At 40.2% G+C, this 16,805-nt stretch overlaps 1 protein-coding gene across 3 annotated transcripts in view; it reads left to right on the forward strand.

The window, feature by feature from the left end:
* Positions 1-16,207, forward strand: part of efl1 (elongation factor like GTPase 1) — a 160,858-nt gene extending 144,651 nt beyond the window's left edge. For all 3 annotated transcript variants that reach the window (XM_004912621.4, XM_002940100.5, XM_012959520.3), the window contains exon 20: positions 15,768-16,207. In XM_004912621.4, coding sequence (XP_004912678.2) covers positions 15,768-15,956 — 189 coding nt within the window. In that variant the 3' untranslated portion in view covers positions 15,957-16,207. The remainder of the gene's footprint in view (positions 1-15,767) is intronic.
* The last annotated feature ends 598 nt before the right edge of the window (positions 16,208-16,805 follow it).

Genomic DNA, 16,805 nt, shown 5'->3' on the forward strand with positions numbered 1-16,805 from the left:
GACTAGGCCACTCCAAAGTCTTCATTTTGTTTTTCTTCAGCCATTCAGAGGTGGATTTGCTGGTGTGTTTTGGGTCATTGTCCTGCTGCAGCACCCAAGATCGCTTCAGCTTGAGTTGACGAACAGATGGCCGGACATTCTCCTTCAGGATTTTTTGGTAGACAGTAGAATTCATGGTTCCATCTATCACAGCAAGCCTTCCAGGTCCTGAAGCAGCAAAACAACCCCAGACCATCACACTACCACCACCATATTTTACTGTTGGTATGATGTTCTTTTTCTGAAATGCTGTGTTACTTTTAAGCCAGATATAACGGGACACGCACCTTCCAAAAAGTTAAACTTTTGTCTCGTCGGTCCACAAGGTATTTTCCCAAAAGTCTTGGCAATCATTGAGGTGTTTTTTAGCAAAATTGAGACGAGCCTTAATGTTCTTTTTGCTTAAAAGTGGTTTGTGCCTTGGAAATCTGCCATGCATGGAGTCGTGAACACTGACCTTAATTGAGGCAAGTGAGGCCTGCAGTTCTTTAGATGTTGTCCTGGGGTCTTTTGTGGCCTCTCGGATGAGTTGTCTCTGCGCTCTTGGGGTAATTTTGGTCGGCCGGCCACTCCTGGGAAGGTTCACCACTGTTCCATGTTTTTGCCATTTGTGAATAATGGCTCTCACTGTGGTTCGCTGGAGTCCCAAAGCTTTAGAAATGGCTTTATAACCTTTACCAGACTGAAAGATCTCAATTACTGTTCTCATTTGTTGTTGTTCTCATTTGTTCCTCAATTTCTTTGGATCTTGGCATGATGTCTAGCTTTTGAGGTGCTTTTGGTCTACTTCTCTGTGTCAGGTAGCTCCTATTTAAGTGATTTCTTGATTGAAACAGGTGTGGCAGTAATCAGGCCTGGGGGTGACTACAGAAATTGAACTGGGGGTGTGATAAACCACAGTTAAGTTATTTTTTAACAAGGGGGGCAATCACTTTTTCACAGAGGGCCATGTAGATTTGGAGTTTTTTTTTCTCCCTTAATAACGTAAACCTTCATTTAAAAACTGCATTTTGTGTTCAATTATGTTATCTTTGACTAATAGTTAACGGTTTTTGATGAGCAGAAACATTTAATTGCGACAAACATGCAAAAGAATAAGAAATCAGGAAGGGGGCAAATAGTTTTTCACACCACTGTATGTGTGTGTTCCCTTTAGTCCAATGAGGAGTTGTGGGAAATCAGCTGGCAAGTTTTTTAAGTTTTAAAAAAACGTTTAGTGGCAAGCACACCTTTGGTTATTGGGGGTTTATATTCATTGCGCTATTTTTACAAACATAATGTTTAAGCAAACTTCTGTTTCTTTTCTCTCTAAACATCCCTACTAAAGCCTTGCTTTGGTTGAACCCCCCCCCCCCCCCAGTGCTTACTGTGGCTTGCATACATTGGCACATTCAGTGCCGGATACCATCCCCATAACACTACTCCCAAGGATGTTAATCACACTTTTCCTTTTTGCCAAGCACTTATACCAAGGCTTTAGTAACCCTTAACATGAGTTATTGATTTTGTTCCTTCCCAAGGGTGAGTGTGAAATCAGAAATATTATTTTGGTCTTTCTGTAGCTCAGCAGGCAACAGTGCTATACTGAGACCCAGGTTGCTCTTTGTGTATGACAACACTCTAATAAGACAAAATCATTCCGTAATAATCTTGGGCCATCAGTCCCTTTTAAAACCTAGACGTAAAAGAGGTTGCTGCTTTTCCTGTGTTTGTTTTACATATTAAAATGGGTCTCATCTGTCAGTTCAGGATAGTCATTAAACATCTTTTCAGTGACACGTGACATTTCAAAGGCTTATACATTTCCTTAATTAAATGGCTGATATTGTATGTACCAGGCCTGTCTTACAATGGTTTTGGCCAGAGAACGGTATGAGAGGATTTGTGTTATTAAATGTAACAATGCTTTGTTTGTGGCACAACATGAATCATCATTCCTCCTGATTGATGGCTATTGTATTACCTACCCAGGCCGAGGAATTGTCTTCAGGCTTCAGTGGATCAGCACTACGTAATGTTACGCAATGGATTCTTTAAAAGTCTTCATTCATTTTACAGCTATTAAAACCAGCATTTCTCTTGCCCTTTTCTATACTGTTGGTTCTGAGTCTGAACCAGCAGTGTAGAATGGGATAAAAAGATTTAATGTATATTGAATATCTGTGTGGAAGTACATTTTTTGCTATGCAAAACAAGCAATATTGCAGCACCTACTTATTTAATTTTTCAGATCTTTCATTCCTTTGGAATTCTAACAACAGATGATGGAGATGTTTTACTGCAAAACATAATCATTTAAACATTGTTTAGGAATGAAACTGCTCAGAATTTTCCCCAAATTGTGTTTTTCATTTTGGTTTAAGAAAGTGTCTTTTCCTTTTATGTAAAGGGTTGAGTTTTAAAGTAAAACTAGGGCCTTTTCATTCCTGGCTTTCTTTATGTAACAGCCTTCTCCTGAGAAACTTGGCAGCTGCATGGCAGGAGAGACCCTTCTCAGATTTGAGACACTCCTCCTTGATTTATGGGGTTGCTCTGCCCTGCTCTTTGCTCCATATCTTTCCACTTGACAAAGATTTACTGCTCCAGATGGAGTGGGTTTGCCATCAAGCACTCAACTGAGGAGGTTTTCTTAAATAAATATACACTTTCCCCTGAATTTCCTGCTTCTTGTGCTCTCTTCTACATATATAAGGAACAGGTTTATTTTTACCCTTTATTTGTAAAGCACTTTATCACTGGGTCCTTTTTTGCAAATATCGTATTTTTCGCCCTATAAGACGCTCCGGAATATAAGACGCACCCAATTTTAAAGAAAGAAAATCTAGAAGAAAAAGATTCTGAACCAAATACTGTAGTAAAATATTTTATATCAACTGTATAAAGTTAATTGTCTCTGGGCTCGCACATAATGAGGCTTCCCCCAGGGCCCCCCCAAGCATCCTTCAGCTTCCCCCAGGGCCCCCCCAAGTATCCTTCAGCTTCCCCCAGGCCCCCCCCAAGTATCCTTCAGCTTCCCCCAGGGCCCCCCCAAGTATCCTTCAGCTTCCCCCAGGGCCCCCCCAAGTATCCTTCAGCTTCCCCCAGGCCCCCCCCCCAAGTATCCCTCAGCTTCCCCCAGGGCCCCCCCCAAGTATCCTTCAGCTTCCCCCAGGGCCCCCCCCCCAAGTATCCTTCAGCGTCCCCCAGGGCCTCCAAGCATCCTCCAGCTCCCCCACGGCACCCGCAGAATTCTTCAGCTTCCCCTAGGGCCCCCAAGCACCTTCCATTTCCCCCCAGCGGCCTCCGGCTCCCGTGATGTCTTCCTCTCTCTGCCGCGGCTCCCAGCTGCTTCTGTGCTTTTATAAGGTTGCGCCCTGTGCGTGTGACGTCAGTACGCACGGGCGCAACCTTATAAAAGCAAGGATGCGGCAGAGAGCCGCGGCACATAGAGGAAGATGCAGTTCGCCGTATAAGACGCACCAACTTTTCCCCCCCAGTTTTGGGGAAGAAAAAGTGCGTCTTATACAACGAAAAATACGGTAGTTCTATTCCTATTCTAGCAATTTATATATGTAAATAAATAGTTTCTTGTGGCGCATCTCCATGGATCTGCAACAGGGTACAACCCTATCCAGGTTTGGAATCCATTATCCAGAATGTTTGGGACCTGTGGTTTTCTGGATAAGAGATATTTCCATTATTTGGATCACTACATCTTAAGTCTACTAAAAATCATTTAAACATTAGGTAACCCAACAGGATTGGTTTGTCACTAATATGTATTCATGCAGCTTAGTTACCATTAAGTACAATCTACTGTTGTATTATTACAGAGAAAAAATAAATCTGGGTTTCAGATAAGGGATCCCATACCTGTACTTTGTAGAGTTCTTAAGTACTTTACCTCTATCCATGCACAGATCAGTGTGGGTGGCAGAGCACCCCCTGCTGTCCGCACAGATCAGTGACTGATCCAAAATGAATGCATTTTTATTGTTAGCCAATATAGGTATTATTTCTGCAATACTCTTGTATTTATGATTTTTTTTTTATTATTATTGACACTGGCTAACACGGTACTACAGTTTTTGTTTTGTGACCAAAGGGAATGCAAAACTTGTCCCAAGTAGCATCATAAAGCGCAAGACTAATGACAGCAGGGCTCTGTTTCTGCATTTCTCCCACTCTTCTGCTTGTTCTGTATAGGGCTTTCCTGGTTGCAGTAGAAATCCTTATGAATATATAGTGTATAGTCTACCCTGCAAAATGGCAGGTTTTGTTTAATAAAAAAAGAAACCAAGCTAAATCACAACCCAATTTTATTGCAAAATTACAATCTATACAAAGAAGGTGAACACAAATCATTAACATTTTAGTGAAAGAAGGAAAACCATACAAAGATCTGGTTGCATTACTGTGCACAGCCTTTAATAAACAAACATGCGGCTGCATTTAGAATCAACCAATCACATTCAGTCTCATCTCAAGTAGTAGTTAGTATACACCTGACGTTGATTAAAGTGGCTCTAATAGAGCTCAGATAAAGTTTGTTTGTTCCTGTTGGATTCTTCCTCTTGGTCTCATACTCCAAAAGTCATGGTCCGCAAAGAACTTTCAAAACATGAGGGATCTCATCATTAAAAGGTATCAACCAGAACAGGGCCTACAGAAAGTATCCAGATCATTAAATATTCCATGGAACATGGTGAAGACAGTCATCAACAAGTGGAGAAAATATGACCCAACAGTTACTGTACCAAGATCAGGACGTCCTTCTAAGATTGATGAGAAGACAAGAAGAAAACTTGTCGGGAGGCCACCAAGAGGCCTACAGAAACAGTAAAGGAGCAGCAGAATTTCTTGGAAAGTACCAGTTGTTCCCTACATGTAACAACCGTATTCTTTATATGCATGGGTTCAAAATGCAAAATTCCAAAAGGTATCTTTGTTGCAAAAATAACACAGCACATCATCACAAGAACACCATACCCACAGTGAAGCACAGTTGGGGGCAGCATCATGGTTTGGGGCTGATTTTTATCAGCTGGAACTGGTGTTTTAGTCAAGATGGATGGAATCCACAACCCCTTCAAGCATTTGCTAGGAAGCACCTTTCAGCTTGACAACAACCCAAAGCATACATCTCAATCATCACCAAAGGAGGGTCAGTGTTCTGGAATGGCCCAGCCAGAGCACAGACCTTTATCTGATTAAAAAATTGTGGGGTGACTGATCTGGAAAATTTTTGCAAGGAGGAGTGGGCAAAAATTACCAAGTTGAGATGTGCAAACTCAACCAAAAAGACTGAGTGCTGTAATAAAATTAAAAGGTGCTTTAACCAAGTATTAGTTTAGGGGCTGTGCATACTAATGTAACCAGGTTGTGATTTAATCTCTTGTTAAAATAACTTAAATCTAAGATAGAATTTATAGCAGGGTTGCTGACAAAGGTAAAAATGATACATTATTAGGCAAAAAAAAAAATTAAACAAAAGGTAAGTTTTAAATAGTGTGTCCTTATGTATAGGGGAATTTTTTGTGGTTTAACTGATATTTTTTGTGGTTTAACTGATATTTTACCTGCCTTGGGCCTTATTCTTTAGAGCAAACTGGCACTGCAAGCCCTGGCATAGAAGGTGTTGTTATTGTAATAGGCAGTGATGGCACACACTCTTCAAACAGCTGCAAAATGTCAAACACATTAGTAAATGTAACAGCCGCTTCACCCAGAAGTACATTTAGTGCTTGTGATCTTATGCTGCCACCACATTGTCAGCCTGTACACGATTGCTAATCCATGGCGGAGTTTGTTCTGTCCCAGTGGAAGTCCCTGGAAGCTATTTTATTAAACACTTGCAAACAAGTCAGTGTATGCTCTAAATCACTCTTTCTGACAGTATTTTGGCTGGTCTTTAAATAGGGTTACAGAAATCTCCTTAACCCCTTTTATTTAGCTGCCAGACAAGCTGAGAACAGTGGTGTTAGAAATTCAGATTTTCAAAGCCAGATGGATGAAAAACCAGTGTTAGATGAAAACTGTTGCTAAATGGAGGCCATGGGCTAGTGGTTCCCATACTGTGGGGCTGTTCCCCCACGGGGGCCTGAAGCAGTGGCTTGGGGGCTCAGCCTAAAGGTCTTTTATTGTAAGATTTGAGGGAGAATGAAGATTTGCTTTCCAAAATATATCCAAAAGTTCACCTTTAAGGTTCAGTAGGGTGAGATTTGGGGTTAAAACATTTGCTCATATTCTTGAAACTGTGGGCAGTATTTCCTTTCTAGAGACAATGTAACACATTTGCTGTAAGCAAAGAGTAACAAAAATGTTTTCAAGAAACTTCCTGCTATGCAAAGCATGGCCCCAAAGGTGCAGCACAGACTCAGAGAGGAACATTACAATTCAAGACTGCCTTTGAGACCCTCCTCAAATATCTGAAAATGGCAAATGTCATTGGGAAAAAAAATGTTTAATTGCTCTAAAAATATAGCTCAAGAAACAGATGGGGTAATTATGCAATTACACACTGAAATTAACTTTTATTAAACAACATGCAGTCATCCTGGGAGGTTTTCTTTTTCTTCCTGGAAAAAAATACACAAGTATTCTTAGTCTGATAATGAACAGACTTGGTTTTCAGCTTGCCTAATTTCCATCACTACAATTCAAAGGTTTTGAGCCTCTGTATGTACATTATGTAAAGTTCCAGAAATAAGTAGCTAAAAAGTATTGTGGCAACAGTCCTAGGACAAGAAAATCCTGATTCACTTGGGGTCCACAATGTTAGGCACCCAGAGAAACCAATCGCTAAGTTTTCCCCCAGGCTGCTGCTCCTTGCTGCTTGCTTGTGCTTCTGCATGCTCAGTAGAGTAAAATGTCCCAAATCAGATCCTGTGCAAGTGTAATTCCTTGCTAGGAAATGGTAAGTAAAATGGCCTCTCTGCTCTGCATTAGTTTTTATTCCCGTGCCAGTATATAAAGGAAAGGAGCACTGGCCCAAGGATAAACATGGTTGAATACACTGGTGGGCGGTAAATATTTTTGGCACCCCCCAGTGCATATACTTTTCCTTGACATTTAGGTAGAAAGGAACTCCCTATGTATCTCACTGGACTGGATTTTCTTATGCCTACATAGAGGTAAAAGAGCATGTGATTGTCTGTATGGCTCAGGGCCAGAACTAGGGGTAGGCAGCTGCCTAGAGTGCAGTGATAGGGGGGGTGCCAGACAGGTACCTCTTCTGCCTACCCCTAGTCTGCACCCCCTTGTCATTGCTTGTGATCTTATGCTACCACCAAGCTGCTTGGCAATAACCCCTCACATGCACTCAAAGGGGGAGGGTGCAGGGGTGAGGACTTAAAGGAACAGTAACACCAAGAAATGAAAGTGTTTAAAAGTAATTACAATATAATTTACTGTTGCCCTGCATTGCTACAACTGGTGTGTTTGCCTCAGAAAGACTACTATAGTTTATATAAGTAAGCTGCTCTGTAGCCATGGGGGCAGCCATTCAAAGGAGAAAAGGCACAGGTTACTTAGCAGATAACAGATAAACCCCCATTAAATGGGGCTTATCTACTATTTATCGGCTATGTAACCTGTGCCTTTTCTCCTTTTTTCCAGCTTGAATGGCTGCCCCCATGGCTACACAGCAGCTTATTTATATAGTAGCTTTTCTGTAGCAAAAACACCAGTTTTTTGCAGAGCAACAGTGCATTATATTTTAATTACTTTGAAACACTTTAATTTTTTGATGTTACTGTTCCTTTAATAAAGCAGTTGTTCCAAGGCCAGACAAATAACTATTTAGAACCTGCCTAAACTGTGTGCTAAGCTGCACATATCCACACATCTGCTATAAGGCCTAGGTCCTAGTAAATGGTTAAGGGAAAGGGTAGTGTCTGGGGAATGTTTGCAGTAGCTGACAGCGGCTGATACAATAACTATGATTGGGCTATATCATGTCTCAGCAGCAGATGCACTGTGACATATTTCCCATTGGAGGCTTCTGGTGTTTTCACTCAGCAGACTAGAATCTGGATAGATGTTTACTTACTATTAAGATTCACTCCATCTGTCCTGCACTTAATGGTACCTGTCTGTCCACTAGAGACTGCAGAATTCCTTGCCAAGTTCCTTATTTAGTCCTGGGTAATTTGTCATTTTATGCTTTATTTTGTAGTCCTGTGTTTGAACACTCTGATAAGTAAGAAAGCTATTCTCATCAATCAGACCCACTTAAGGGAGGGGGTGGTCATGGATTGCGAGTTTAGCTTTGTTGTAGTCATTGGACATTTTTTCCAGTTCTCATGAGATTTAAAAACAAAATTTTTAACCACATCATTTTTTGCAGAAACAGAAGTTGAAATCTGCCTAGTTATATCAATAAAATAGGTATGTCTGGCCTCAACTTCAGAAAGAACAACTTTTAAGATCTGAAATAAACCCAGGCTGGGGAACTACTTTATTCACATCAAAATGCTTGTTTTATTATAAAATGCAAACTGGCACCTATCTTTATGTGTTATTGCATCTGCCTTATAACCCAGCTATAGATTCTACAGTTTAGTATGAGGTGCCTTAAAGGAGAAGGAAAGTTATAATCACTGCTGGATGCCAAATGTTAGGTAAAGAGTCGAATAGTTCTCATCAATAGTTTTAGGCTTTGCATTCTGGTTACGATTTTGATTGAGTTTTTTCTCCTGCAAATAAAGTTTTCCATGTGGTACTTCCTACCCAACTATGGTTTTTGCACCAAGCACAAAACAGAACAGACATTCATATCTAAACAAGCACAAAACACAGGCCCAGAAAAGAACACCAGCCACAGACATCTCCATGTCTAAAGAAAAAAGAGAACATAAATAAGAGGATAAATAAACCACATTGTAATAAGTAAACTTCCTTTTACTTAATCCAATTTTCCTTTTTCTCTTAATGTAGATTTTTCTGGTGCTTTCACCCGTTTATAACTGTGCATGTACAGACAGTGTATAAATACTAACCCCCAGTCATTTTAAAGGTCCCCATACACGGGCCGATAGTAGCTGCCGATATCTGTCCCTTGGACCGATTGGGCAGCTAATCGACCCGTATATGGGCACTTCCGACAGGCCTGCCCGACCATATCTGGCCTGAAATCGACCAGATATCGATCGGGCAGGTTAGAAAATCTAGTCGGATCGGGGACTGATGCGGTCCCCGGACCGACTTTACCTATGCCCGTCATTATAATTTGGCCCTGGGGCCAAACGATCAAATTACCCTGGATTCTCCCGATATCGCCCACCCGTAAAATAAGTATAAGTGTTAAAACCTTTAAAGAAGCAGTGGTACAAGTGGCTGTGTATCCATGAAACTGCAGAGTGTCCTACGGAGCAGAGCTAAACATTGTGCTATACAGGTATGGGATCCATTATCCAGAAACCTCCAAATTACAAAAGGACCATAAAATGATTTTATTTTTCTCTGTAATAATAAAACATTACCTTGCACCTGATCCCAAATAAGATATAATGAATCATTTTTATAGCAAACTAATCCTGTTGGGTTTATATAATGTTTAAATTATTTTTTTAGACTTAAGGTACTAAGATTCATATAACAGAAAGATTCCCTTTCCAGAAAACTCCAAGTCCCAAGCTTTGTGGATGACAGGTCCCATATCTGTATCAGATAAATGACTTTCTGTCTAAAATAATACTATATCCTCTGACAGTTAAAATTAGCATTTTTAATGTTATCTAGGATGCCATTGGTATATCTGGTTTATTTTATATGTGGTATATTTTCTAAGCAATGTTAAAGCCTTATTAAAAAAAAAATTTGAGGCCCTACATATTCTATGCAAAAACAATGCATTCCCAATTCTGTAGAAAACTCAATGCATCCTTTCTCCGTTATTGTTCCTAAAGTTTTTTTAATTATCCATCTGTTAGCAAGAGAACAAGGGCATTAGGGAGTAAGCAATCATAAGTATAACCATGTAGAGGGACATGATTTACAAAGGTCGGCCTGATATTATTGTATGGCTCATTATTCTGTGGGTGCATTATGGGATCTTTGTTACCCATAATAATGCAGTAAGTGTGCTGTCATTCTATGAAAAAGTAGGGACATTCTGTGAGTCTTCTAATCATTCAAGAAAAGAAGCTGCAGCAGGGCAGGTGTCATTATTGTTGGGACACATAAAGGCAAGGATTTGAAGCAGACACCCCCATTGAGCATTTAGTAGTTTGGGCATTAGAAGAACGAGCCCAGGGAACTGACAAAGAGATGCTTTAAAAACAGCTGTTTGTCATTTCATTTGTGTGCGTATTTGGCTATAGTTGAAAAAGTTAGATGAGCACTAGTGTTCCCTCTGAGATGTAGCCTATGTGCACTCAAGTTGTGGTTTTAGACAACAAATGTGGTTGGGTGTATTGTAATGCATACATATCTTATTAAAAATAATTTACATCATTACCCCATTAGGACACACGGGGCAATTAGTCCCCATGACTTTTTAAAAAGTTGTGGAAACTAATCTGCATAGCGAAAACTCGCGAGCAATTAGTTGGAGCGACTTCCATTATACCCTAGGGCAGAAAAGTTGCGGCAACTAATCGCCCCGTGTGTCTTCACCCGTAAATAAACAGAATTTTCAAACTCTTGTGCATAATTTTTGTAGGCACAGCTTCTATTCCTGTGTGACAGATCTTATAGCCCCCTTTGTCATACAGTATGGCAGATTGTCTGTTGATGGTAGTCTGGAAGGGAGTAAGGGCATATAAATATGAGGTAGATTCAATCAGAATAGACAGTTTTGCAGCAGTTCAGGACACATTCACTTACCCTGACTCAATGAGCAAATTGCAATAGCGGAAGCAGTCACTATGTTTTTTCCCCACAGTGCACTGCTTTTCCTTCGAATTCATGCAACATTGTGTGCTCAGTGTGGGTGCTGACTCTTGCGCACTGCTTTTGACGCAACTGCATCTGATTTCTCAAAATGGACATAACTACACTTGCGCTTAACCATAAATTTGTTGCAGTTGTGCCAATTATTTTTACAGTGTGGTGTCAGTTACAGTGTTGGCTAGTTTTAGTGTTCAGCATATGCGCCCTATTCTTGAGCTGCGAGTGCGCTGTATCTGTTGACTCAAGGTGCTAAGGGGTCCCAGGAGCTACAGCCTGGTCAGGAGGTGACTAGCACCAGGGTTTGAGCAATACTGTGAATCAATAGACACAGCAACTCTCAATTCAGAAGGGAAAGTAGGAAGGGCTCACCTTCGCTGAGTGTAACTATACAGGAATACGCAGAGCACTGTCAGATGCAAGTACCTTTAATGAAAGTGGTTTTAAATGCAACTCACTGCTGGGAAATGCTGAAATTGCCCACTGTGTCTGCTGATATAAATGAGCCCTAGGAACGTCAAACAACCAGTGAGCAGTAATCATTAGTTTGGGGTAATTAAATCAGGGTTCAGAATAAGTCTGGGAATCAGCATTGCTGGTTAAAAGCTGCACTTTAGTTTGAGACCCCCTAGCAGTGACTCCTGGAAAGGGAATGATGCTGGAAATAGAAGTGGGAACAGAGTGATGAAGGTTTATCTTGTTGTGTATTTTTTGTATTACATATAAGTATAATACAGAAATAATCTATTTGTATCACTAACCTGGTATGGATAAGATATGTCTGAATTAAAGAGAGGGGATTGTTACCATATATTGCATACTTCCAGGTTATTAAAGACATTTCTTATTCAGTTCTCCATTACAAGGTACTTCTAGCACAAATAATAGTCTTGTTCTAGCACTGGGGCTTAAAGGGCTCTGCAGAATGTTAGCAGGAGAGCTAGAGGCCAGGTCTGGATTTGAATAAGGATTAGATACGGGATGATATATAAACACATAAAACAAGTTTTTAAAATGCACACAGCCAATACATTGTTTTACTTGGTTTATTCAACTGCAATTTATTTGCCTTTTTCTGCAAGTATTTTACTACCATGACTGAATGGGAATGGTACTGCCTCTCCCAACCTTTGCATGTCTGCCCTGACTATACACGGGGGAAATGCCTTGAGAAAGGGCTTACATATTGTCCCGAAACATCTGATCCTGGGGGGAATATAATAAAAGTCTGTAATGGGAAAATGTATGCCTCTGTGCGAACAAATTTGCCTTTGCACAAATTTTATATGGACTTGGCAACCACGGAAACTGTTTAGCCACCACTTCCGTCAGTAAAAGAAAGTTTGGGAATTTTATTGTTTGTGACAGTTTGCGCAGTGTATGTAATAAAAATTTTTAATGAAAAAGTTATGTTTGCTCCAAAAGATTACGCCACCTTCAAGCATGCCTTGTAAAGCTTGCAATTCGCAATTAAAATTCACAATACAATAACAGTCTAATGAACAATATTACATCGCAAAATGCAAATTTTTATTCTTATTTGTGTGCATTTTTTTCTGTTTACGACTTTTATTATGTCTTGAGCACCACAATTAAGATCGGGAACATCCCATTGCAAATTATACAGGAATTATTGTTTCCATTTGCACGCCCTTAATGTTACTGTTCATGTGGAGAGTACGGCCATTTAATTTCCCTATGTTACTGCCCTGGCTAATTCAGGGGAAGGGGGGGGTACCCTTCTATCTGTTTATACTCAGTGTCCATTCTTTTGTGGGAACTTTTTAAAACCATGTGGTGCACAGGAAAGCGGGTGAACCATAATACAATAGTTACAAAATTAGGTGGTTTCACCCAATGTTTCCCTCAGAATGTGAGTGATCATAGCATAGAGGGAACACTGTTTATACTACTTCTCTGCTTCAGTATAAAGTGCGGTTACTCCCTCAGTGCTACTGTCCTAGCTAGTTTGGAACATTGCTATGGTTTTAGCATAGAAATAAATCTGTAGAATTGGTCAGTTCCACAAAACCTGAGCTATTTTCAGGGACATCCATTTCCTGTGCCAGACAGTGGCAGAAAGCTTACTGTCATGATGTTACAAAATGTCAGGCACAAAAGTGTTGTAAGACCACTGGCAGGGCACAAACTGCTGCTGTGCTCAACAGTCTTGGGGGCTCTGCCCTACCCCTTCAGTACAGGAGAACAGGTTGAAACAGGTTTAAACTGAAAATATCACATTACTAAGCTTACAAGTCTTGGTCACATGAGCCCCTTATCCAAACATAATATAAACAAACATCTGAAAGTTCTCAGTAGAGTTGCAAACTCAGGTGGGGGTGTTCCTTTCCCGCTTCCTCATCCCAGATGGAAAGTTCCCACCTAATTTTCTGATTTAGTTTAAACCTTTGGGTATTACTTCCCATTAGGCTTGGATAAAGGGCTAATGTGGCCTGATACATGTCTACTTTATTTGCAGTCCTGCGTGAACCTCTGCTCCTCTCTTTCTACTATTGTAACAAAAGTCCCAGGGCACAGTCAGAGCAATACATTCAGAACTGGACCATCACATCTCCCTAGCCTAAATTACCCAGGCATCATTGCTGTACATTGCACACAAAATGGCCATTCCAGTAAGTAACTGGAGCTCATTTATAAACACTGGGCAAATCTGATGTGTGTTTTCATTGTTCACCTTGAAGCTGGCTGACAAAAGCTAATCACTGATTGGTTGCTATTGGTTACTGCCCATGTGCAAATTTGCCTAATGTTTATAACTGATCCCCAGTATCCGGTGTTTCTGGGGACATTTGATACCCAGAGGTAACATGTCATAGGCAGAGAGAACTTTGGCTTGGGAATAGAAATGAATAACATAGAATTCTTGTGCTTAACCTGCAATTTATATAAACCACTGAATTCCATTATATAAAACACATAAGACTGAGACAAACTTTGCTTGTCCCATTGTTTGAGGATTGAAAGGATGAATCCAAAGCATCTGTGACATTAAACACTGCGAGTAGCCAATCAGCCTTTATTAGCTGCAAACCTTTAATTCATTTTGCACTGTATGAAAGCGCACCACCGAGGGACCTCCCGAAATAATGAGTAGATATAGTGGTGTGGAAGCATTACATTCCAATAGCAGTTGCACAGGGAAAAGAAGGGGATTAGTTTTGTTTTCACCATCTGTTGCGTGGCTGACACACTTGAAAGGGCTGTTAGAACTGTTTGTATTTAATTATAAAACTTAAAAATCCATAAATACTTTGTGGGCAGCAAATGTGTCTTTGCACCTCCAGTCTTATTTTCTAAGAAGCAGAAACTGGGTAATCATTTCTTTCCTTTCCCTTTTGTTTCTGTCCCCTGTGAGAAGTAAAGGTTCGAGACTGGTGTCAGTAGCGCTGAGTTGCACTGGAACAGCTGTAAGGCAGCAGGTCGGCAGCCATCATACACAGGGATAAAGGCATTCGATAAAAATGTGTTCTTAATGGTGATCTCCTGTCTGTTGGGCTTAACCCATTAGCAGGCATGACTATGATTTAGCCAAAGATTTAAATGCCAGAGTGTGGCTACTTATTGTGTCTCCGATAGCAGCAGCTGTTTATCCTTCTGATTTTGTCATTATTGTCTTTCCACAATTTCCAGTTATTTTGTTAACATAGAATTAGTCACATTGCACGTTCTTAGTTTTCCTTTATATTTGGTTTCCGCCACCACATGTATTTATTTATGTATATTTTTATTTATATAGCTCTACTTATGCATGCAGTACAGCAGAACAATAAATTAATGGAACAAATGGGGTTATTGCAGTAATAGATCAATAAATATAAGGTACAGGTATAGGACCCATTATCCAGAATGCTCGGGACCAAGGGTATTCCGGATAAGGGGTCTTTCCGTAATTTGGATCTCAATACCTTAAGTCAACTACAAATTCAATAAAACATTAATTAAACCCAATAGGACTGTTTTGCATCCAATAAGGATTAATTATATCTTAGTTGGAATCAATTACAAGGTTCTGTTTTATTTCTACATAGAAAAAGGAAATCGGTATTAAAATTCTGAATTATTTGATTCAAATGGAGTCTATGGGAGACGGGCATTCCGTAATTCGGAGCTTTCTGGATAACGGGTTTCCGGATAAGGGGTCTGATACCTGTACAATAATAAATGAGAGTGTAACTTACAGACACAAATAGGATGCAGGCAATATAACTGCACATGTCTGTAAATCTGGAGTGGAGAGGAGTGAGCCAGTGCTCCTGTTTGCTGAAAACTGCACCAGTGGGGGGTATTTCTGTACAAGTAGCACAATGCAATCCTTTTCTTATATTTATTCTTTTCTTTTGGCCCAGGCCAGCTTATGTGCAGTAGCCTTTTACTCTAAGCTCGACTTAAAACCCAGCCTTTTGCTTTAAGTTTGGCTTTTCATTCTGCCGCGCATGCACACCCAGGGAAAAGAAGGAGAATGGGAACCCGGTGGCACAGTGGTTAGCACTCCTGACTTGCAGCACAGGGGTCCTAGGATTGATTCCAGCCAGGGCACTAACTGCATGTTCTCCCACAATCCAAAAACATACAGGCTGGTTAACTGGCTTCTGACGACATTGGCCCTGGTGTGCATGATTGTTATAGGGAACTTAGAATGTAAGCTCCGCCGTGGTCTATATAAACATATAATATTAATTTATTTGTAATTATCATTGCTATTGAAAGCAGCATTTGCACTGCTGGTTCTGACTTTTGAAAGAATGTAGCAGAAGCAGCAGGTCTCCTCCAGCCACAAGTCCATATCCCAAAATAAACTCTCTAGTTTTCCTCAATTTATGAATGTTTCTCTCTCTTAGGTGATTTCTAGTGATCCATTCTGGGTACCAACCACAGAGGAAGAATACTTGCACTTTGGAGAAAAGGCAGACTCTGAAAACCAGGCCAGAAAATACATGAACTCTGTGAGGAAGAGGAAAGGACTTTATGTAGAAGAAAAGATTGTGGAACATGCCGAGAAACAGAGAACTCTTGGCAAGAACAAGTAATTATTTTAGAAGACATTGGACATACAGGCAGCCAATCTTCCTTACCTATCCACTTAGAATTAAGAGCTGTTTCTCTTATATCTCATAGGCTTGCAAAGTTTTTAATAAATCTGGTTGATCGTTGAGTTCTATCCATTTTTTCTTTGCCAGCCCCTGTTCTCTACACACTGATATTTTGCTTTTTCAGCCAAGTTTTGGATTTTAAAAACACAATGAATTTTATTGCTTAATAAAGCTATTTAAGAAATATACATTTATTTACTAATATTTGGGTCAATGAGTGTCTGGATGTTGACTGAGCAGAAGCAATATGGTAGTTTCTACTCCTACAAACATTCAGGTAAATGTTTCTCTTTTTTATAGAATAGCCTATGAAGATGCGGAACGGAACTTTTAGAAATAGGGGATTTGTATTTAATATTGCATAGCCAGAAATGCTTAATATATTTATTGGAGACCTTAAACACAGAACCAGATGTCACTCAGCCCCAGCAGTTTAGTCACTCAATGACCTCTGTGCACCTCTGCAATCATCAGCTGGCTTACTGTCTCTCGCTACATATCCTTACTGTCTCACACTACATATCCTTACTGTCTCTCACTACATATCCTTACTATCTCTCGCTACATATCCTTACTGTCTCTTGCTACATATCCTTACTGTCTCACACTACATATCCTTACTGTCTCTTGCTACATATCCTTACTGTTTCTCGCTACATATCCTTACTGTCTCACACTACATATACTTACTGTCTCTCGCTACATATCCTTACTGTCTCTCGCTACATATCCTTACTGTCTCACACTACATATCCTTACTGTCTCTTGCTACATATCCTTACTGTT

Source organism: Xenopus tropicalis, chromosome 3 (assembly GCF_000004195.4).
Source record: "Xenopus tropicalis strain Nigerian chromosome 3, UCB_Xtro_10.0, whole genome shotgun sequence".
NCBI classification, from domain to species: domain Eukaryota; kingdom Metazoa; phylum Chordata; class Amphibia; order Anura; family Pipidae; genus Xenopus; species Xenopus tropicalis.